The 21414-nt window shown below is 48.4% G+C and overlaps 5 protein-coding genes across 5 annotated transcripts; 4 read left to right on the top strand and 1 right to left on the bottom strand.

Moving 5' to 3' along the window:
* Positions 1-7655: 7655 nt before the first annotated feature.
* On the top strand, positions 7656-8185 carry GGI43DRAFT_433552 (uncharacterized protein; the record flags this gene model as incomplete). Its single annotated transcript, XM_083209760.1, has 1 exon — positions 7656-8185. One exon carries the CDS (start codon positions 7656-7658, stop codon positions 7983-7985), a length of 330 nt encoding a protein of 109 aa, XP_083061821.1. The 3' UTR covers positions 7986-8185.
* A 61-nt stretch (positions 8186-8246) lies between these two features.
* GGI43DRAFT_352450 (concanavalin A-like lectin/glucanase domain-containing protein) lies at positions 8247-10094 on the top strand. The gene is made up of 3 exons (XM_083202278.1): positions 8247-8717; positions 8788-9053; positions 9118-10094. Exons 1-3 carry the CDS (start codon positions 8621-8623, stop codon positions 9940-9942), a joined length of 1188 nt encoding a protein of 395 aa, XP_083061820.1. The 5' UTR covers positions 8247-8620; the 3' UTR covers positions 9943-10094.
* A 4849-nt stretch (positions 10095-14943) lies between these two features.
* GGI43DRAFT_422306 (Sec63 Brl domain-containing protein) lies at positions 14944-16065 on the top strand (the record flags this gene model as incomplete). The annotated part of the gene is made up of 1 exon (XM_083208085.1): positions 14944-16065. The coding sequence occupies one exon, from the start codon at positions 14944-14946 to the stop codon at positions 16063-16065; it is 1122 nt and encodes a 373-aa protein (XP_083061819.1).
* A 1938-nt stretch (positions 16066-18003) lies between these two features.
* On the top strand, positions 18004-18963 carry GGI43DRAFT_382946 (uncharacterized protein; the record flags this gene model as incomplete). Its single annotated transcript, XM_083203310.1, has 1 exon — positions 18004-18963. The coding sequence occupies one exon, from the start codon at positions 18004-18006 to the stop codon at positions 18961-18963; it is 960 nt and encodes a 319-aa protein (XP_083061818.1).
* Positions 18964-19525: 562 nt separating this feature from the next.
* On the bottom strand, positions 19526-21268 carry GGI43DRAFT_352100 (SPFH domain-containing protein). Its single transcript, XM_083202275.1, has 2 exons — positions 20719-21268; positions 19526-20572 (listed from the first exon to the last, which is right to left on the bottom strand). The coding sequence occupies exons 1-2, from the start codon at positions 21153-21155 to the stop codon at positions 19783-19785; spliced, it is 1227 nt and encodes a 408-aa protein (XP_083061817.1). The 5' UTR covers positions 21156-21268; the 3' UTR covers positions 19526-19782.
* Positions 21269-21414: the final 146 nt, after the last annotated feature.

The following is a 21414-nucleotide window of genomic DNA, read 5'->3' as shown; positions in this document are numbered from 1 at the left end:
GTTTTAGCATCAACACTGCTAGTAATTAAGCTCTTGTATGCATTAAGAAGATCACTGCTTTACCTTGCAGGTATCTATGTCGCAGCCAAGTGGCGGGCAACAATCTTGGTGATAAGTACAACGACCGCCCTATGAGTACTAATGCTCTTGCTAACAATCAATGTATATAAACCAGGTTTGTAATCCTTACAAAACTTGCACAATCTTCAGTACCTTGAGCAAGAGCCGCGCTGGCTAGAGCAACCAAATAGGCAAGATTGAATTTCATGGTTGTATCAGAGAGCTTGACGATATTATGATGCGGGTGAGCAAAGTAAAACATAAAGATAAAGTATTGGGAGTAGAGAAGAAAGTAGGCTTTTTATAGAGAACTTTAATGCTGATAGCTTGTATACCTGTCTTACAAATCCTTCTGCCCGGAAGTTCCTAGCTCGTAGATCCCAGATTCATGTCTTGTATTATCGGCGAGCTGTCTAACATTACTCCTCTAAATAATCATTTAGTCAGTCGGCGACTATACCATTTAAACCCACGGTGATCAGACAACCTGGGCCCAAACACTACGTAAAACGCCTGATAAATGTTGGCAGCGCTGCGTCATAGTCTTGAGCTGTATAGTTCAGACACCGCTCCATCATAAAATCCTTGGTTAAACATGGCAGAGCAGGAGTCATATCGGGGACCTTTATGAACCTGTTACACTCGCTAACCGTAACGAGCAATCATCTACATTCCAATCGCGAGGCTATTTACGAGGATCCAAGTTCAGAACGCTGTAAAGTTTCTAAATGTGAGAGGGGAAAAGGTATTATTGTAAGTCAAGGCGAAAAAGGGGGGTGGTTCACGACATTGGGAGACTCTCGTGTTACTAAGGCGGGAGCCGCATAAGCTTAAGAGTGACAGCAATGGCCCGAACAGCTAGCTGAGCCAAAAAAAAAAAAATGATTAAAAATATTAAAAATAGAACGTGAACGGCTTTTAGACTGCAGATGAAAGTTCCCTCAGGCAGGCTGAGGGACAGCTCACCTATTTATTATACATGTAGCTAACATCAACCCCATCATGTCCACCTATATCAGCACGGCTCTCGCAGCGAAAAGTTCTGGTAGAGTATAATTAGGCAATTCTACCGAACATGGCGTCGTCTCTTAGGGTCACTACCAAAATGATCGGCCACACGTAGTCAGATAGGTTCGTCATTCAAATAATGAACCTAGCTTACTATACCATCCCAAAGCTTCCGTCAATAGCATCCCATCTACGTCTATATCTGACTCAGTCGCAGCATTATTATCAACTTCACCCATTCTAAGGCAGTAGTATATGGAGCTCCGCCTCCTTCAGCCTACGCTCCCAAGTAAAAAGCGGCCATGTTAAAATCGGTTCTGCGATAAGCACACATTTGGCTATCCAACAATTCTAATCTGAGCAGACTAAATCTTCCAAGCATAATTGCCTCCTTCACATTAAAACCCCCGTTCTAATAGAAAAAAATAGCTATCTAACAACTCCCATCCGCAGGCGCTGGAAGTATGATTCTAAGCCTAACTACAGCAGCAAACTATCTTAGCCATGTCTTCCAATATTCGTTTTTTAGTAGTCAGCGAAAATCCTAAAACTAAGACCGATGACGTATACATACTGCCTAAATTGGAGTTATAGGAATAATAAAAAAGACAAACGTCCTCGTATTGCTGCGGATCAAGCTATAGCATATATGATGTCAATGTCGGGGCAGAAACGCCCATATTTTAGCTTTATTGATCAACAGTCTAGATATTTGTGGTACTTGTTTAATACAAGCATAGGTATAGTATTACTATAAAAAAAGCTGCAATAGTGGCATATTATTGTTAGGTATAATTCGTGATGCCCGTTTCACCTTCGACTGTATTATAGCTACCAGTAAGAACTGAGGAGGTAGTGTAGAATTCAACCACTTGTCTTTTTGTATAGATGGTCTACAGAAGGCAGAAATACTAATTGATTGAATGAGAGTAGAGGAACTGCATGGGCACAAGCTACGCCTTGTATTATTGGTACGACCTGCATCATTTACAGTCATATTGCATGAGGATTGTCTTACAGGGTTGGCTGTCCGACCGGGTTTTAGATGTTAAATGTCCTGAACGATGGGACACAAGAATAAGGCGTTCATGGGTTGTTTATTGCTTGATACTATGGCAAAAACAAGTAGTATAAGCGAAGCAGATCGCGGTACATCATTGAATTAAGACGCGTACACGGGTTAATAAGAATCCAAGCCAAGGAACGCAATTACGCTTAGTGTAATTAAGCCCAACAGGTGATGGGTTATTCACTATGACGAGAAGAAATGAAGAATTTAGCATAAAGGATGTAAATACGCATCTCCCAAGTACTGCGTTATCAAGTTCGCCTGCTTGCATAGTACATGTAGGCAGCCAGCTACCCGAGAGCTTGACAGTTGGTGATATGCCATGGAGCATTTTGTGGCCCCTATGACTTGGGTCATTATGAATAGCAGGAACAAGAGTCCAGCTCAACCACAAGAATAGATTTACTAATAGACCATCTACCAAATATCGGCTATTACTCATGAGTGATATGAGCTCAATCCTAACCTAATCTTAGTAGATGCAAGTACATCTAGTCATACGCGGCTGAGACCCAATGTTCCATATACCCTACTCTCCGAAAACCGTGGGTACGACAGCCTCTCACTGTGAAACGTGCTACAGATGTCGGCCCTTTCCGTAACCGAGAGCCCAACTATTGCTGACTACCAAAGAGCTGGGATATACAAAATCTACAACAACAAATCACAACAACAAATCACAACAACAAATCACAACAACAAATCACAACAACAAATCACAACAATAAAGGCAACGAAAAGAAGACTCGCGTCAAATTCAAGTGAAACATGGGCTGAGACACTCTGCCGACACCAGCCAAAGCTTGGCTTCAAGGGAAGGCGTAGCAATAGGCTATTAATGCCTATCTCTTAGGTACCAGGCGCTCATGTAAAGTATAATACGAGAGTCGAGTTGTTGATTCAGAAGGGAGAAAAAGCTTGTGCCAAGTGGAAGAGGGGGGGTCGGCGAATACGGCTTATTGGTTTCTGGGAAGCACCTTGAATCCATTATCACGAGGTTAAAAGGGCAAAACTAAGCCTTACGCGAGTTTTGTTAATTATCCCCCTCGCCGATGACTGAGTCCAATATGCTGATTGTCGCAGACAATTGGTCCCAAAAAGGGCAACCCGCGATGCTAAGGCTGTCTCACTCGCCCTGCAGGACCAGCCATTCACAGAGCAAGAGGGCCGGAAAAAGCGATCACAGCCCACTTTCATCATCCAAAACAAATCCTGCCCCCCTCCTCGTCTGGACGGGAAGACAGCCAGTGGTGCTTGAGGAGCGTTTCGTGTTGAGGAGCAAAAATGTCTGAAACACTTCCGGATAAGATCTTAGGCTGTCGAGCCAATGTTTGAAGATGATCGCCCGCGACAGCTTGGCAGAAAAGGAAGAGGGACGAAGGAGGCCGCCTTTTTCTTTTATTCTAACCCCCCTTGTCCTGGAAAGAAGTAAAGAAGGAGAGAGAGAAAAAAAGGGCTGCCTGTTGTCTGTTACACAAATAGAAACAATGGGATAGCTGACTCGAAGAAACGAGCCATATGCGGTCATGCCCGACCATGGGGAGGAGAAAAAAAAAAGACGGTCGACAGGTCACCCAGTAGGTAATATGGAGTCAGCAAGCCCCAGCGGTGAGGCCGTGAATACGAGATACACGGTGGCAGCGAGCAACACGCTTCGAACCGAGCCGAAGCCCAAGTACACTCGCGCCAATGTGTAAGTGGTCTCGTGAGAGTCGCAAGACAGCGCATTAGCCTGCCAGCTGGTGGCCTCAAGCTGGAGCGACGAGACGCCCTGCAGTGACAGCTAGCAACCTGTACGTTTATCAGTTTACTTTACACAAGCACGAGTAAGCAAAAACAGAAAAAAAAAAAAAAAAGGTTTACACGAACCCTGCTGGAGACTTGGGTTGCAGGAAGAGACTTGGCTTTGGAATCTCTATCCCGCAACCTTGTCGCGCACAGCATAATCTGGGTTAATTAATTTGAATTTGAGAAAAGAAAAAAAAGATCATGATGCAATTGAATTACAAAAAACGCCGATGAAGCGAGATGGGTTCCCCATATCTTTGTTTTCTTGCCTCGACAATCTCGTGCGTCAAAGAGCCCGGGATCGCAAAAGCTAAGATGAGCCAGCCCTTGCTGGAATGCGCTGTACTCCGTACACATAATACGGTGTTTACGCGCGTGCGTCCGAACAAGGCCGAGCAAATCAACAATCAAAGGATCAGCAGGGCAATTGAATAATAACGCAGCCTAACAGCGAGGGAGAGCCACAAAACGAAGAAGAAAGGAACGCAAAATAGAAAGAATCTGCGTTTCTGCCCCTGGACCAGTGCGCACAATGCACGGGTCACGCTCACAGCTTTGTAATTACACGCTGCATGCTGAAATTCGAATGTTTTGGCGCCAAGTAAAGCAAAGCCAATTTTACAATTTTTTTTTTTACGAGCCAACAGCGAACCGTTCATTTGGGAAGAAAAATACTCCGTAGCAGCAATTGAAAATTCGGCCGAATCTGGTAGTCGCCGTGCCGGGGTCGCAACACGCGCCGCGCATTGGCATTGGCCGAGGAAGAGAGAATTGAACTGCATTGACTTGGGGCTCAAGCTTGTCGAGCACAGCCACACCGCGGCACAACCTCCCGAGCTTTGGAAGACAACAGACAGACACAGTATGCAGCCTAGAAAGTCAATCAGAAGAGTTGATAAGAAAGCTTGTACAAAGTGCTTGTACAAAGCATACAAAGTATAGTACAGTTTCAAGTACACTTTGTAAAGGATCAATAACGCCGTTGCGGGCTAATAGCGTGTCCGTGTGAATACGAAGGGGGTCACCACCCATAACCCATACCACCTCCAGCGACGGTGATGGTGCCGCCGTGCCGTGGCCGTAGAGCAATTGGAGCAGGCGAGCAGGAAAGCCGGCACAAGGCAGGAAAGCCGGCACAAGGCAGGAAAGCCGGCACGACAAGAGGGTTATTGGGGATGAAAGAAGGGCAGTGGTCACGGGAGCAACTCTTTGCGACCTGGGTCCTGGACGCCTTGGATTGTTCTTTTTTTAATCTTCTGGATCTCTTCCTTTTTATCTTGTCACCTCTTTGGGATCGGTACGAACGACGGGGGTATCTTTTGCTTGGCATACCTGAATGCTCCTCTATACCGGCACTTGGCACTTCGTGTCCCGGAGATAACACTTATTACATTAGCATTGCGACTTCAGCACCTCGTACATGCACGAGTAATATACAGGCGCCCGACGAGTTGCGTCTCGTGTTTGCGGGCTTTTCCCCCTCGTGTATACGAAGAAAGAGAAGGCAAAAGAGAAAGAAGAATGGCGAAGATGGTGTGTAAGCGCATAGACAGTTGAGAGAGTCAGCTGCAGTCGGTAGTTTAGAGCATCTGCAATGCCGATGCATGAGCTCAGGAAAAAAATAACTCTCATACGAGTAATACCCCATAAACCGTTGGCTCAGATTGGACGAGAAGGTTGGGTCGACCGAGATACAGTTTTCCGATTAGGTCCATCAAAACCGCACAGACTGTCCGTCAATCCGTGGATTTGTGACACTCGAAACTAGTCTTTTTTGCTTGTGAACGACCGAAAGTGTCTTTCCATGTTGTCATATTTGTGGTCCAGATCGATGATTGATGGGGCTCTCCCCGACTGGTGTGACGATGACGCTTCAGCCACGGCGTTTTAAAACTGATGGCTGGCGGCGGAGTTGCTTGTTCTTGTAGTGCGAGCACCAGTGGCTTGAGCTTGAGGGGAATCAACCGGATCGATCAGACCCGTCATCAGAAAAGAAGGTCGAGGAGAAGAAAGAAAAAGACAAAAATAAAGAGGCTGATGTGATGGCCGAAGCTAGTGTTAGTGACCTCGCATGCATAAGGGCGATGACACCGCAGCAGCTAGAGGCAGAGATTCGAAGATTCGAAGATTTGGTGTAATACTCCGTAGTGTGGTAGAGCACTCTATTAGGCCACTAACTATTGACTGATGGGCACATCTCGGGGGTGGAATATTGGTGGGCTGGTGGGTTGATGGGTGGGCCAGAGTGGGCGAAGTGGAAGTGGGATCACCTTGCCGAGGCGCTTGTCCGATAGAGGCTGGTTGCAGCCGGGGACGAGGCGGCGGGGTCTCGGCCCAGCGAGGGTTCGAACGGGTCGCTTACCTGTACATGCGCGTGTATGGGGAGAGAGTGAGCCTGACAGGTACCGCTGATGCTTTTTTTGGTATCCAAGTGGATGAGGTACATGATATCAGTTGCTGGGCAAACTCGTATAATTGGTACTTTGCCTACTGTAGGTACATTACGGCAGTAAGTGGTATCGTCGCCGTAGTATTGATGGCACTGGTCTGGTACGATCTACTATGCTACTTTACCATTTTACTGCTAATCATTAGTGAGCTGCTAGGAAAGAGTCAATCAGTCGGTGAAGCTCAGCTGAGCTGATGAGCTGAATTGGGCTGGGCTGAGCCCCAGAGGCTGGAAGAGAAGATCCGGTGGCAACAGACTCGCAAAACAAGCGCAGACGGAAAGGGCTCGAAAACCCTTTTTCTGGAGCTGGTGACGATCTCCATTGTCGCTCCCCGTCATCCAGCACACTGTGACACGCTGTCGTCGGCGGCTGCACCTGTCATGCAGCTGGGCGACGACGACACCGTATCGCGGCGCTGCTGTACGTACTTTGTTACGAAGTTTGCCAAGGGGACCCCCCTAGACCGAAGCTCTAGAACCCTGCAGCCCTTTTTTTCTTCGATGGATGGCAGTCATCAGGGGTAAACCCGCCCACCAATGACGTTGTTGGCCCTTCCTTTATCAGTGCCAGACACGCGGAAAATTTGGCCCCAGGCTGTGGTTACGGGGTGGTTGGATTGGGTGTTTGGAGCAGCTGGCGGGTAGAGCTGCAGGGTACCTGCACATGCACATGTAACCTCCCTAAAGCAGCAGGTCGACTTGTGTCAGCGGCGTGCCAACGGCGGTTTCGAAAGCGTGCAAATCGCTGTTGATGATCGCTGATTGACAGCTTGAACGGACCGAAACGGGGCACATCGTGTGAGGAGCCAGAGTTTTATCGAGGGCTTTGTTTATTTGTTTCGTGTGGTGGGCACTGGAACTGCTGTCTTGTGCGTGTCGCAAAAGTTCGTCCCAGCACGTGTGCAAACTGCCACCCTTTCTCGTGTGCTGTAAATAGGATCATTAGCATGACGGTACTAACCCCATCTTCCGAAAATACGAGTTTAATGTGTGGGCGCGCCGCTATGACTGAGACTGTTACTGCCGGTCTCGTTACGCGTACGAGGTCTCTCCTCGTGTACTCCGTACGAAGTACACAACAAACGGCTGATAACGAACGGGGGATGATGAGCGCTGACGCCACGTTGGATCTGGCAACTGGCTATGCCTCATTGATATGAACGGTATGGGCGGCTATATGGCTAGTAGATTAATTAGCACCATGGCCAGTGAAGGATTGAGCTTGACACGAGGCCCATTTAGGCTACCGGCGAGTCGGAATTGAATTTGGGGGAGGATACGATGGCTTGCCTGGCTCCGAGTCTGTTTGTGTCGTGCTGGCTGGCTGTCCAAGGCCGGCCTCATATCAGCAGTACGAGAAAAGCATTGGCGACGGTGCTAGTCGCAGCGCCACCAACACGAGCCAGAGTCGTCGCCCACCGTTCTGGACCCTGTCGCTCTCCACCGGGCGGACTCGAGATGCGAGCCGAGGGGCTGGGCTCTGGGGCGCCTTCTCGTGGCGGCTGGTCGCTCGCTCGCTCTGCTGCTCAGCCGTCTGTTCCTGAGAGCGGAATCACGGTCGCTGGGAGCTGGTTGGCCACCGTCGCAGCAGCCAAGGGCACCAGGGGGTAGGGATGTGATGAGCAGGGGCCCGGCAGCAGCATCTCGTAACAGCGCCTAAAAAAGAGCACAGAGGCTCTGAGCGCCAGGGGTCCAGCACGCTTTGCCTCCCTCGCAATCGCCCAGGCTTGGCCCTGCAGGGATTTGCGACAGGGGTGGCGCCAAAGGATGGTGGGACCCTGGACTGCCTCGACCAGATTCGGCCCAAGTCCCCCACAGCGCCTCTTGCTGCCTCCAGCTCCAGGCGGCTGTACTGCTCGCACTGCTCGTACTGCCTGCTAGCATGTCTCTCGTTCTACTACATATAATAAGACACGCTTCTCACCACCTCGTCTTAGCCTCTTCTCTCCTTCTTCTCTCGTCCCTCTTAATATATTTCATACTTTCTCGTCAAAAGTCTGTCCAGACCATCTCGAGCCCATCAACCTCCTCGAGCCCTTCCTCCTCTTCGAGTCCTTTCTTACGCAGTCTTTCGCTACTCAGCCTCGGATTGACCGACTATCGCTTGGTTTCTTGCAGCCATAATCTTGCAATAGGTGTAATAATCGCTTCGACTGTTCATCTATAATCGGCATATCGCCTGTTTTTTTGTCCATACTCTTCTACCAATCCGAGTATATATAATATCAACCGTATAATCAGCAACCATGCACTCCAAGTCTTTCACTGCCGCCGCCGTGGCCCTGGCCGCCTCCACCCTGGTCTCTGCTCAGACCTCAACCGACTGCAACCCTCTCACGACCAGTAAGTGAACAACATTAAATCATTTACAGATTGATCATATGAAGAATCATCACTAACATCGAGCTTACAGCCTGCCCCAGCGACCCTGCTTTTGGCAAGAACTCAGGTAACTGCGACTTCACCAAGGGCAGCTGCGGCAGCTTCGATTCTCTTCCCGGCACCTCTCTCACCTACAACGGCAACGGCGCTGTCTTCTCCATCAGCACTGAGTTGGAGGCTCCTACCATCCGTACTGGCAAGTACATCTTCTTCGGCCGCATCGATGTCGTTGTCCAGGCCGCCGCCGGTGTCGGTATCGTCACCTCTGCCGTTCTCCAGTCTGATGATCTTGACGAGGTATGTATTATTGAATCATGATTCGCCAATATCAAGCAGTGTAAACTAACCGTGACATCTCTAGATCGACTGGGAGTGGGTTGGAGGCGACAACGCCCAGGCTCAGACCAACTACTTCAGCAAGGGCAACACTGCTACCTACGACCGTGGTGCTTTCCACCCCGTCGCTAACCCTCTTACTTCGTTCCACACTTACTCTGTTGAGTGGACTTCTGCCGGTGTCACCTGGTTGATCGACAACAACGTCGTCCGTACCCTGACTGCTGCCAACGCTGAGGGTGGCGCTGCTGGTCTTCCCCAGACCCCCATGCAGGTCAAGCTTGGAACTTGGGTTGCTGGCCGCAAGGATGCTCCCCAGGGCACCGTTGAGTGGGCTGGTGGCTACACCGATTTCTCCAAGGCTCCTTTCCTCGGATACTACAAGAGCATCTCCATTGTCGACTACGCTGGAGCCGATGCCCCCACCTCCAAGAGCGTCAAGGACTACCTCTACAGCGACCACAGCGGCAACTGGCAGAGCATCAAGGTTGAGCTTGGTGACGGCACCAGCGACAGCGACAGCAACACCTCCTCGGCTGCTTCCTCCGGTTCCAGCACCAAGACCTCCTCCGCCAAGGCTTCTTCCACTGACGCTCCCAGCTCCACTGACGCTCCCAGCTCCACCGCTGCCCAGACCACCGGTTCTTCCCAGGCCACTACCTTGGCTTCCTCTACCACCGTTAGCAAGCCCACTGGTGGTGTTGCTGGCAACGGCACTGGCACTGCTCAGCCTACCGGATCTTCCAAGCCCTCTGCTCCCCCCATCCCCCACAGCGCTGGTGCTCGCAGCCTTGCTGCCATCGGCAGTGTCTTCGCTATTGGCGCTGGTGTTGCCTTTGCTCTCCTGTAAACGGGATTTCCAACCCACAAAATCTACCCCCCTTTTGTTTCGCTTTGTGTACTTATTGTTGCGGGCATGAAAAGCATGTAGAATGGGGCGGAAAGCGTTTGCGTTCGGAGAGAAAGAGCAGACCAAGCTAATACTACTATACAAATTCGAGTTACACACACAACCCGCTGTTTGTTTCACTGTACATTTGACAACGGACGAACATGTGGCGAGTGCTTTGTGTTCTCGGCCGAGTATATCTTACAAAAATTTCCCCATTATTTTCCCTCTTTTATTTCCCTGCAAATTATTCTCGAACGAACGCTTATAATGATCTATTTTTAATGGGGAGGTCTGCTCTTCTTTCGACCGAGCTGATTTCTGGTAATGACGTTTGCTTGGATTGATGAAGAGAACAGGATCGATGAATATTGTTTTTGGTGCTTTTATTTGCTTTTGATTTTGCTTGATACCTATCCTTGAAGTTTGTTGGCTTGCCTTGTTTTGGAGCAAAATATTTTTTTTTTCGGCGCATGCCCTTTTTCGGCATTGCATAGGCCAGTATGTAGAATGAGGAGATATAAAGAGAACATTTTACTAGACCTGATCCCTGTTTAACTGCCATATCTGTGATGCCTTTCCCTTGTCTGTGTCTCTATCCTTGTATCTTTTGTACTGTCAACACACGCCCTGCATGTTAACCGCTGATATCGTATCTTAGTACCTAACATACCTAACACGGGTAGCAGCAATATGTACTTGTCCTTGCTATACCTGCCTTATCTACTGCCAATTTGTCGTATCTTTGAAAATACGTGTGAATACGGGGTACTGGAGCACTTCATTACGCACAAACACGGAACTAGTTGGTGCTAGTCTCCCCCGCGCATTAATTAAGACGGACAGGATTTAGGCCCGAAGCGGACGATGCGATGCAGGGGTCTGGGAGGAGCTTTTCATTTCCTTTTGGTGCCTGCCAAGATTGGGAAGCGCCATTGGCGGCGATGGTCCCTGGTTTGTATGTCCTGTTTTGGGATTGGCTTGCTTTTGGATGGTTCGTCGAGTGATACCGTATATCCATCCAATACGAGAATTGGGGAGATTTGGAATATTGTGGTGTTTTTCTCTCTCAAGACGACAGACAAGCAGACGGAAAGGAAAAGACGACAAACATGACTGAGAGGCTGTGCAGGGCGAGTGAGTAGTTTAGTCATGCATGAGTGAGTCGTTTCTTTTTTATATATGACCTGCATGAACCATGCGCGTAACCTGCCAGTTTGGCAAGGATGCCAATTGTTGTGTGCCGTAGATACGCAACGTATTATACGAGTCGAGTAAGACTTGATGACTAGGCTTATCAAATATTAGCAGCAGCAGCAGTAAATGAACCACTAGTCACGGCTGCAATGCGGCGTCAGACCACGCCTCCTTAATGCCTGGAAACTACTTGCCGCATTGGGGAAGACATAAAGACGAGGGTGTTTTGGGCGGATAAGTGTCTGGTATGTGAGTAGGTGCGTATTTGCGGGTTTGCGGCACGGGCTATTACTGGGTAATTGGCACGACGAGAGTCGGAATGGGCACGGAAACTCGGTTGAGTGGCATGGATTTAATATACTTGGGATATATATAGGTGCTAATTAATATATTAATTCCAGCGGCTTGGCTTGGTAGAGAAGGCGGATATGTAGGTGATTAGATAATCTCAACACTGCCTCGCATTTGACAAGACAACTGCCTTATTGAAACAGCTAATATATTGTTTACCTATTATATTTTGCTATCACGAAAGGTTAAAAATCTTCAATAGCTGATTGGCATGCCGAAGCAGTTCATTTGTTTTGATGTACGTAATTTATTTACAGAAAACTTGTAGTTGTCGCTTCATCTTTTCATGACAGTACATAACGCGAGATGGACTCAAGGTAGCTCAGGTGGGAAGCCCTTAATTCTTCATCTCTGCCTACATGCTGCTATTTAATGAGCTTCTTGCGTTTTATATAAAAGCCAAGGAGCTAGAAGCCAGACCGCCTTCAGAATATTAATCTACCAACCAGCCATGGGGAAATCGAATTTTACTAGGCTCCAGCTGAAGAGTAGATGCTTGCAAGTAAATCCCCCATACTTAAGCGTCGTACGGGGAACACCTTGCGAGCCAAGGCCCTCGGCGTTCGGACGAAGCTGTCCTTGGGCCGCTACTGCAAGCGATCGAACCACTAGAAGCCTGTGCTAGCACAGGTGATGCCAGTAGTAGCTCTTCCAGATAGCCTGCAAGCGCGACAAGAGTTGCGCCGAGTGATTGCATGGGTAGCATGAGTCAGGCAAGCCCAGATAGCACGCGGGCTATGGGTAGGTTATTGATCTCTCGGCGTTTGTCAGCCACACGAGCTGGCTTGGCTTATCATCTCGTTATTGTTTTTTTTTTTCCCTTCTAATTAGTCTAATTAAAGGTTCGGGCTTGGAGCGCACCGGACACGGGTTTGTGGCTGTTAGTCTTGCGGCTGGAGAAAAGGTGGCGCATTGGATTTCTTATTTGGGTAACTGGGTTGGCTTGGTTGTGACGCACAAGGCGTACATGATTTTCGGGTCAAGCTCTTTGGTGGCTATAAGAACTTTGAAGCTATAGTGGACGCGGTTTACCTGGTTTATAACAATTCGTTGGATACTCTCTTGTTGTGCTGTAGCAAATGCTGTTGGTCTACGGTACTCTGAATAAGATATTTTGAAAAGGCTATTGAGAAGTATATTAGTCGAGACAATTGGTACAGCTAGATAGCAATCCTGATATTATGAACATGAGCAGGAGTTTACGATGTTGGTGGTACATGAAGTTTCGGCAGCCACAAGCTCACTTGACTTCGTTATCATCATCAACATAGGACGGTATCAATTTCCTAAATCTGTATCTATAATGAAGTACCTGCTGCTGTTTGGGTATCTTAATAGATATTTTATTAAAAAATGCAGTTATATGGGTTCAAATAAGCCACAAGGTCAGTGTAATAAACGGCTGTATCTAACCCCCCGTTCAATGACTGGATGGATAGGGCTGTCCAAAAGCTATGAGGTTCAGCTAAGTCAGCCAAATCAAGGACAACCATAGCTAGATCGCCTAGATCGCTCAACAATAATAAGGTTAAAGATATAGTTTTCGAAGATGAGGTTCTACGCCGATCACTCAACCATGGTTGAGTTGCAGGTAACATCATTATATCCCATTTGGCTGCCGTGCGATACAAACGCCGCCCTAGAACCGATAATGTCACTGGTTCAATCGCGTGACTTGCCTGCCATTGTATGACTCTGTCTAACAAAGTGCTTCATAGTTATCCTCTCCTCGGGAGCTCAACTATAAAGAGCTTTTTTGGGGGGTCTTATGACGCCCCTACATCCGGCCTTGGATAGAGAATTCTAGCTTTTACATTACGCTCGATCTGACATAACTTTCAAGACAAGGCTACTGTTCACTTTTCTGGGAATTGTGGCGTGTATATACAAGCCTCTATTAGTTCGACATTGCGAGGCGTCTGACTTGCCTTTTGGTGTGACTTAATGACCTGGTCAATCCACTCATATATATAAAGTTAAGAAATATACAGCACCTAAAAATAATAGAGGGAGTAGAGCCAGTAGCTTAAAATTCGCGACTTTAGCTACTGGTGTAACTTCAAACCGGCTTGTAAACTCAGAATTGTGCGAATGATGGAGGCACAGCCGTCATTGGTTGCAGTTGCTGAAGAAACATTTCTGATATAAAAGGGAGGCGAGTGGAAGGACTAGGTTTCTGACTTTTTGTATCGTATCCTGTATCTGGATATTCTCGCACGCCCATCAATTTCATCCATATCGCCAACATTATATAATTATTCTTTCATCACATTTCACATTTCCTGGAATAGTCAAACTCTTCACCATGTCTCATCGCTGCTATATCGTCCCGCCTCACATTTTGAAGGCCATTTCACAACTCTGACACTACCCGTCGAGCAGCTCGAGAAACCCTTGCTTCTAACTAAGATTTCATTGTTTGTTGATGTTGCTGCTGTTACTGACGCAGATGCTGATGCTGATATTACTATGGCCCGACGAAATGCGTACATGACACTTCACTCCCTAATAATGTGCTTTAAATATCGATAGTGTTGAGCTCTATTCCCAGAGTGATAAGACTGGCATTGCAACTGCAATGGCATAAATACCCCATTTGATGTTCTCTACGGCCGAGAGCCGCATGCCCAGTAAAGTCGGATTAACACAGGTGCATCTTTTCTTATCAAATTACTATAAAAAAGCTATATATAACCATTAGCAGATGAGGCACACAGAATTAGAAAGAATTTCCAAGGACAGCGATGACAGGGAGAGTATGTGCCGCAAATGAGATATAAGGCCGGTACTTTTTCCATACAAAGCAAACAAGAGCTGAAGACAAAGAGATGAGGAAGTCGGTAGCATAGAGGTAGTAGAGGTATTAGAGGCAAGATTGCGGAAAATAGACTGGCACTATAAGTGTCAAACGTGGAGAATTGTCGTGCTGTCTACTATATAGTCGCATATTTGAATTTCCCCTTTCATAGTCCATTGCAAGACTCGGCATGCCGATCTCAACCCACGAATCGTCCAAGAACAAAACTCGGCAGCTGAACTTCTCGAGATGATCCAGGGCTGTAGCGAACATCTTACTGGGAGAGAGAGATAAGGCAGAATTTGCCTCTATATGCTCCTGTATCGATAATGATTTCAAAGAAGGAACGAGAGGCTTGAAATGGCAAAAAAGCAGAACCGCTTTCGATTCAGGAAGGAACGACCTTGCACCAAGTAAGGCAGAAAAAATGCATATCTGTAGCTCAGTAGCTTCAACTTCTAGCATCTTCTTTTCCACGTTCCCTTCACCTGCAGCATGACATACATATTCCGCGGCAGTCTATCACCATTTATGATTCTCGCAAATACTGGTTTCCAGCGTCAAAAAGTGCAGACACGCAGCTTGTTCATACGGAAATCTACGAGAAGACAGACTAAATGGCTTCCTCTACATCTTTCAACAGTATATCTGGTCGCACTGGTAATTCTATGGAGATGCTATCTTCGCCTTCTGCAGAACAACATCATCGTGAGCAATCATCTCAGTCGTCTCCCCCTGCCACTGGAAAGCCAGACCCCCCAGAGTATAATGAGATCCGACTTCGATACCAGCTTTCGCTGCCCACTCTGAGATCGCTCTCTACGATTGAGAAGACTCCCGATAGAAGAAAAGTTCTCCAAACTGCATGTCTTGCAGCAGAATTTCGGTCTTTCCCCATAAAGCCAGAGGAGAAGAATCTGCTGAGAGAAATCAACGATCATACCGGAATTCCTTATCCCATTATCGGAAATGCTACTGAGCCGTGGCACAAAGTATTGTTACTCGTTCAGATCGATCTTTTGCGAGGAGGATGGCCGAACAAGATATCTGCCAATGCTCGTAAGGAGCTGCTGCGAGAGAGCTGCCGGATATACGTCGTATTAGATCGTGTGTTGAGATGTTTAGCCGATATCCTTGGCGAGAGAGAAGATGGCCGAGGAGTGACTGTTACACTTGATGTTTTGAGGAGCGTCAAGGCAAAAGTTTGGGAAGGCACCGATATGGAGCTGCTACAAGTAGACGGAATCGGTGCGGCAAAGATGAAGCGACTTGTCGATGCAGGCGTCAAGAATATAAAGCAACTCGCTGGACTGGAGTTTTATCACATTGAACGGCTGCTCAGTAGGAATCCACCCTTTGGGCATCAAATGATCCATCAATTATCGGGATTCCCATTGCTGCATTTACACCTTGATACAGTCACCAAGTGTACTCTTTCGCAAGATAGTTGCCAGGACACAATCAGGTCGGTACCCCACCAACCTTGGGTGGTAAGAGTCGTGTTGGGGTTTGGTAATGAAACCGTGCCAACCTGGTGTAAGCGGTGTCCATGGACGACTTTGGTGATTGAAGGAGATGATGGGCGGCTCCTGTGGTTTTGGAGGGGAAGCGTAAAGAGGATGGAGAACAACAAGATCGTGTTTGTTCGTCTAGACGTCAAAAAAGGGGAGAGCATCAAGGCAACTTTTGCCTGTGAAGGGATTGTAGGGACCCTCGTACGATTTACACTGACTATCTAGGGTGTGCCATGTCTGGGAAAAAAGCACCCCCATTTCGATTTTTACAAGTTTTTGCGTTTCTTCACACCATTCTTTCCCCATGCGTCGAATGAGGTACCGGCATATTGATGATTCCCAAAATTACCTATGTAACTAAAATAACAAACAGGATGATGCAACCATGGAGAAATTAGAAGGGACTTCCCGTCGCGTTGGCTTGCAGTCGTTGAAACCAATGAGCAACGACCAGCCTATTTTTGTTGTAGCGTGGATGCAAGGCAAACAGACTTGAGTGTCATAGTCCCTGACAACTCACTGCAACTAGCTTTCAGCCGCACTCATCCTGGCTAGCCCCTCTGTAAGAAGGAGGAATTGGACGCCGAGTTCTGAAGGGGAGAGAAACAGCCCAGACAAAGTAGGAAGGAAAAAGAAAAAGATACAAAAACAAAACAACAAAAAAGATTGGCAAACTTCCTTGCCCTTTGCTTCGAAGAGTTTCCATCATCAACAGCTCAGCTCCTGTGAAGCTTGATCTGTCTGCGTGCTCATCGCGGTGCTGTCCTTTCTCCCCCAAAGCTGGAGCCTAATTCTGCCCGATGGCCTTGTGTGGGCAATCGCTGCATCTTAGCCACATCTCTATTTATGGTTGCCTTTGGAAAACATGTCCCGTGGCCCAAGGCACTCCCTCTCGACCGGTAGCGCCAATACGATATACGATAGTGTTTGCGAGAGCAGCTCTTCTCGGCTGAGGCTGGCGCTGGTCTAGTCTTTCCCGCTAAGCTTAAGAGCGGCTCCACCGCGACAGCCGTACTGCTATTACTGCTAGGCTATTATTAACATTGACAGCAGCAGCCTAGGCGTCCAGCAAACATCTCGTTCATCAACCTTCAATATCTATGTCCACAGGCTTAATTGCTGGTCAATGGGCTGCTGGAGGCAGCGATGCGAGGGCTAGTTTATCAACGAGTTCTTCTTTGTCGTGCCCAGGCGATGATCCGACTGCTGCCACTGTTGTTGGGGTATATGCATACTTGTAAGGTAATACGTAGTGGGCTCCATTAGGAGGGAGATCATCTGCAATGGTCTGGCCCAGTTTCTGGGCGGCAGTTGACTATCACAAGCATTATAGGGAGCTAGAGCGATCCCATGTCTCGCCTATAGTCAACTATCCAACTACTGCCTCGCACTATTCCTAGAACTGTCTATCAATGTCCACATGGCCCCCGGGAGCTGAAAGAATCGACCCCGCTCTAGCAGCATTTCTTTTCCATCCTTCTCATGAGAAGGCATCAGTTATGGTATCGCCAGCGTTAGCAATCCCCGCCACCTCTACCGCGACTGGCGAGCATAATGCATTAAGACTGACCGCCTCGCTGGGAGGCGAGCGGATAAACAAGCTCTCCACACCCTCATTCGCTGGTGTCTAATAACTCATAGGCCAAGCAATGCCACAGGAAGCCGTTTAACTATCCTGCATGAAATTGGGCAGCGCCGTAAGCCACCTCTTGATTGTGGTCTGGATGTAAGGCTTCCTCTGGCACACTAGAAATACTGCTTGGCAAAATGGGCTGAGGATTAGTACCGGCATGGGTCTTGTTATGACTCCAAAAGGTACACTAACATGGGCATTCGCCAATGAACATTGGGTGTGCTTCGCTTGCTTTTGAACCCCTGGGCAGGATGGCTTGTTAGCTCATGCTGGCTTCGGAGGAGGCTTAAAATGTATGTGAGTCTAAGATACCTAGTCAAGCTGAGAGAAGCCGTGTGAGAGAAAAAGGAAATTGTTGAGAGCTCTTTACTGCCTTGTCTGGTCTCATATAAAGGCGGCTGAGAATCCTCTTCAGCTCTGGCTACGTGACTTTCACTTCCCAGCACTTTTGCAACTGAGGGAGCCGATTTTTCTCAGCACAAAGGCTTCTTGTCTTGTCAATTTTTTACATCAAGACACCTTTCTCGATTATGCCTCCTTACTCTGCTCTTCTCCTGGCTGCGGCCGGGCTCGCCGCCGCCGAAGGTTTAACGGCAATGAACCTCGGAGAGACCCTCGGTCGAGGTGTAACTGTCGGCGGCCTGGGCTCTTCAGCCTTTGGCGTCCACGCAGTCACTGGTACTTGTGGTCTTGGAGAGACAGATTGTGATATCGGCTGCATGCCATTGACCGGCATCTGCTGCGGCTTAGGCAACGGTGCTTACTGCGACGTTGGCTACTCATGTGTTGCCAATGGCTGTTGTCCTGTTGGGAAGATTTGTACTGGTGAGCCTACAGGCTGCGAAGGAGACCGTGACCTCTGCGGCGAGTTTTGCGTGCCCAAGGGAACTTGTACTTCAGGAGGAGGAGGAGGTGGTGGAGGCGGCGGAGGCGGCGATGGAGGCTGCCCTACTGGATATGTGGCCTGTGATGACGAATGTATGCCCTCCGGTAGTGTCTGCTGCCACAATGGCTACCATTGCGATGCTGGACAAACATGCACGGCTGATTTCAAGTGCCAGCTTGGTGGAAGTGGCGGCGGCGGCGGCTCTGGTGGTGGTGGCGGCGATAACCAATCTTCATCCCCTGGCGACTCCGTCACGAGCAATGGATCTGGTGGTTCTTCGGGCCAACAAACCAGCTACAGCCTCTCACCAGACCCTTCACCAACAAATGCTCCCACCCAGTCAAACCCCTTTGGCGGATCCGGCGGCGATGACAACACTTCTAATCCTTTCCCTCCGGCCACCTCTGGTGATAGCCAGCCCAGCCCTACCGATAACGGCTCGCCTTTCACTTCTAATGCTGGCCCTGCCATCACTTCTGATGTTAGCCGCCCTACCACGACTGCTGCCTCTCGCCCAACCAGCACCAACGGCGCCAACGGCGATGCGATTGGCTCTTCCAGCTTCCTTGTTGGCCTTCTCGCCTTCATCCCCTTTGTTCTATAATCAGTCTCTCCGCTGCGGCGGTTTGAGACGTGAAACATTGGGGATTTTGAAGTTGATGCTTGCAATAATGAATGGAAAGGCAATGTCTTAAGGGCAGTGCCTAATAATGATAATGGAATGACAGTTGGTGGATTGAGATTGAATTTGAAATGATACCTTTATCACAGTCGAGAGACTCAACGCCCAAATGGCGAGACTTTCGAGACTTCGGATAGCTATTAGAGATATAAACGATACTAATACCATAATTATAACTATGTGTGTTAACTAATACTGTCTTATGTGTCCATTAACATTTTATTCACTTTGTCTGCTTGGTCACTGATTCACACTTACATATATGAAGATTTGTAAGTACTTTAATGTTTATTTTTGATTTTTTTTTCAAGCAGCCTCTTATCCTTGTCTGTGCGGAAAGTGATATTCGCCTATTCATACAAAACGTCGCAGTCGTCTTCTCCAACCCTCCCTTTTATGATATAGGTAGTTTTACAAGCTAAAGAAGAGAACGAGAAATAAAATGGCAGTATGATGTAAATGTTTAGGAGAGGAGGGTAAAAAGAAATGAAAATTCACACACATGCGACCAAAACCGCATAAACGCCATGTCTGCCCCCTAAATCCTCGCTTTTTCCATTTAGTGCAGTCGTGACGCGAGCCAACAACGCCTTGCATCCCCCGAATCTGGCCTCTTTTTCGTGTTGTCCATAAGGTCATCCTGTGGCCCATTATCTAGCCCCAATGCGTTATTCTTCAAAAATATCGTATGTCCCCTTTATACATGGCCGGCGTGTTGTTTATTGGTTGTATTTTTTACATTTATTTCTTTCCTGCAACTTGGTTAAAGCTCTCCAGCACCTTGTCCTTCAGATCGCCCTTGTTTTCTTGGGCTAGTTCTTCTGTAGGTGTCTCTCCCGTAGTGCCTTCTGTTTCGCCGTTGGGAGAAGACGGCGAGGTAAGCTGCTTAGCCAAGACCTTTGCCTGAGCTTCGCTGACTTTTCCGTACACGTTGAGGCCAGTAGCAATCATGCCGCTAATGTCGCCGACGTTTCCAGGAACAACCACGGCCGTGCCCTCCTTGGCAAGCTTACTGAAGGCCTCGACGTACTTCTCAGCCACTGTCAGGCTCATAGCGCCCTGGGCTCCGTGAGCACCCTTGAGGATGCTTGCCGCCACGGCGTCAATACCTTGAGAAGTTGCTCGGGCTTTGAGTAAGATAGCTTCGGCCTCACCATCAGCTTCGTTGATGCGCTCGGCACGCATAGCTTCTGAGGCGAGAATGACGCTCTGTTTCCGACCCTCAGCAATGTTGATGGCACTCTGACGCTGACCTTCGGACTCGAGAATCTCAGCACGCTTGGAACGCTCGGCGGTAACTTGACGGTGCATGGCCTCAACGACGGCTCCAGGAGCGTGAATATCTCGGATCTCATAACGCAAGCAGGTAACTCCCCATGCTTGGGCAGCTTCGTTGATAGCGGCGGTGATGTTGGTGTTGAGCGCAGCACGCTCCTTGAGAACATGGTCGAGAGAGAGCTGGCCGATTTCTGATCGCATCGTGGTCTGGGCGAGCTGGGAAATGGCATATTCGGCGTCTTCGACCCCGTAGCTGAAACACAGTTTCCGTTAGTATAGATCAAGTGACCATGATTTACCTCTGTCAGACCCTGACTGCCTTTTCTCCTACTCTCCGAACAATGCCGAGGAGGAGGAGAGAGCATGGGACGAGAGAGAAGCAAGCCGTGTGTAACTCACCTAGCTTTGTACGCATCAAACACTCTCGTATACAGAACACCGTCCAGATCCAACGTTACGTTGTCGGCCGTAATCGCACTCTGACTCGGAATCTCAATGGCCACTTCCTTCAGGCTCTTGACATAGGCAATCCGATCAATCACCGGGGCCAGAATCGCCAATCCGGGCTCCAGAATGCGGCTGAATTTTCCCATTCGCTCAACAATCCATGCTGTCTGCTGCGGCACAAATCGAATAATGGTGTTGGCAGGCAACCGAGGTTTTTGGAAGTACGAGGGCAGAGGGCCGCCGAAGCTGCCACTGTTACCTGAGAAGGTGGCGGGAAGAAGACTGCGCGAGGATGTCGAGAAGGAGAGGTGCGATTGGGGGCGCAGAAAGAGGGCCGTAGTTGTTCTCCCCGCGCGGAGAGCGGCCCTGGGTGGCGGTAGTGAAGGCATCGTGAGATGTGAAAAAGCGAGTCGAGTTATGCGTGTGTGTGTTGGATGCCTTGCTCGCGAGCCTTTGGCTGGGAGTTGCGAATTGGTCGTTGGCTTAGCCTCCGAATCGTTGTTTGTGTGCCGCTGTGATATGAACTACTAATTGAGGTATCACAGATGAGATTGGTGGAGGAGAGAACAAAAGGAAATAGCCGGGCCGTCGTACGAGAAGTCAATGATGGTGTAGATGACTATGATTTGGCTGCTCGGCAAATACTAC

The sequence above is a fragment of the Trichoderma evansii genome (genome assembly GCF_050947405.1).
Source record: "Trichoderma evansii strain SZMC 28006 chromosome Unknown GGI43scaffold_7, whole genome shotgun sequence".
Classification (NCBI taxonomy): domain Eukaryota; kingdom Fungi; phylum Ascomycota; class Sordariomycetes; order Hypocreales; family Hypocreaceae; genus Trichoderma; species Trichoderma evansii.
The sequence above is the reverse complement of the archived record's forward strand: the minus strand, read 5'-3'. Positions and strand labels throughout refer to the sequence as shown.

Excerpts from the sequence above, each read along its gene's own strand:
- GGI43DRAFT_352100 (XM_083202275.1), bottom strand. The coding sequence starts at position 21,155 with ATGCCTTCACTACCGCCACCCAGGGCCGCTCTCCGCGCGGGGAGAACA. Across the intron at positions 20,573-20,718 it reads TTTGATGCGTACAAAGCTAG|CTACGGGGTCGAAGACGCCG; the intron begins GTGAGTTACACA and ends ACTGTGTTTCAG.
- GGI43DRAFT_352450 (XM_083202278.1), top strand. The coding sequence starts at position 8,621 with ATGCACTCCAAGTCTTTCACTGCCGCCGCCGTGGCCCTGGCCGCCTCC. Across the intron at positions 8,718-8,787 it reads CTGCAACCCTCTCACGACCA|CCTGCCCCAGCGACCCTGCT; the intron begins GTAAGTGAACAA and ends TCGAGCTTACAG. Across the intron at positions 9,054-9,117 it reads AGTCTGATGATCTTGACGAG|ATCGACTGGGAGTGGGTTGG; the intron begins GTATGTATTATT and ends TGACATCTCTAG.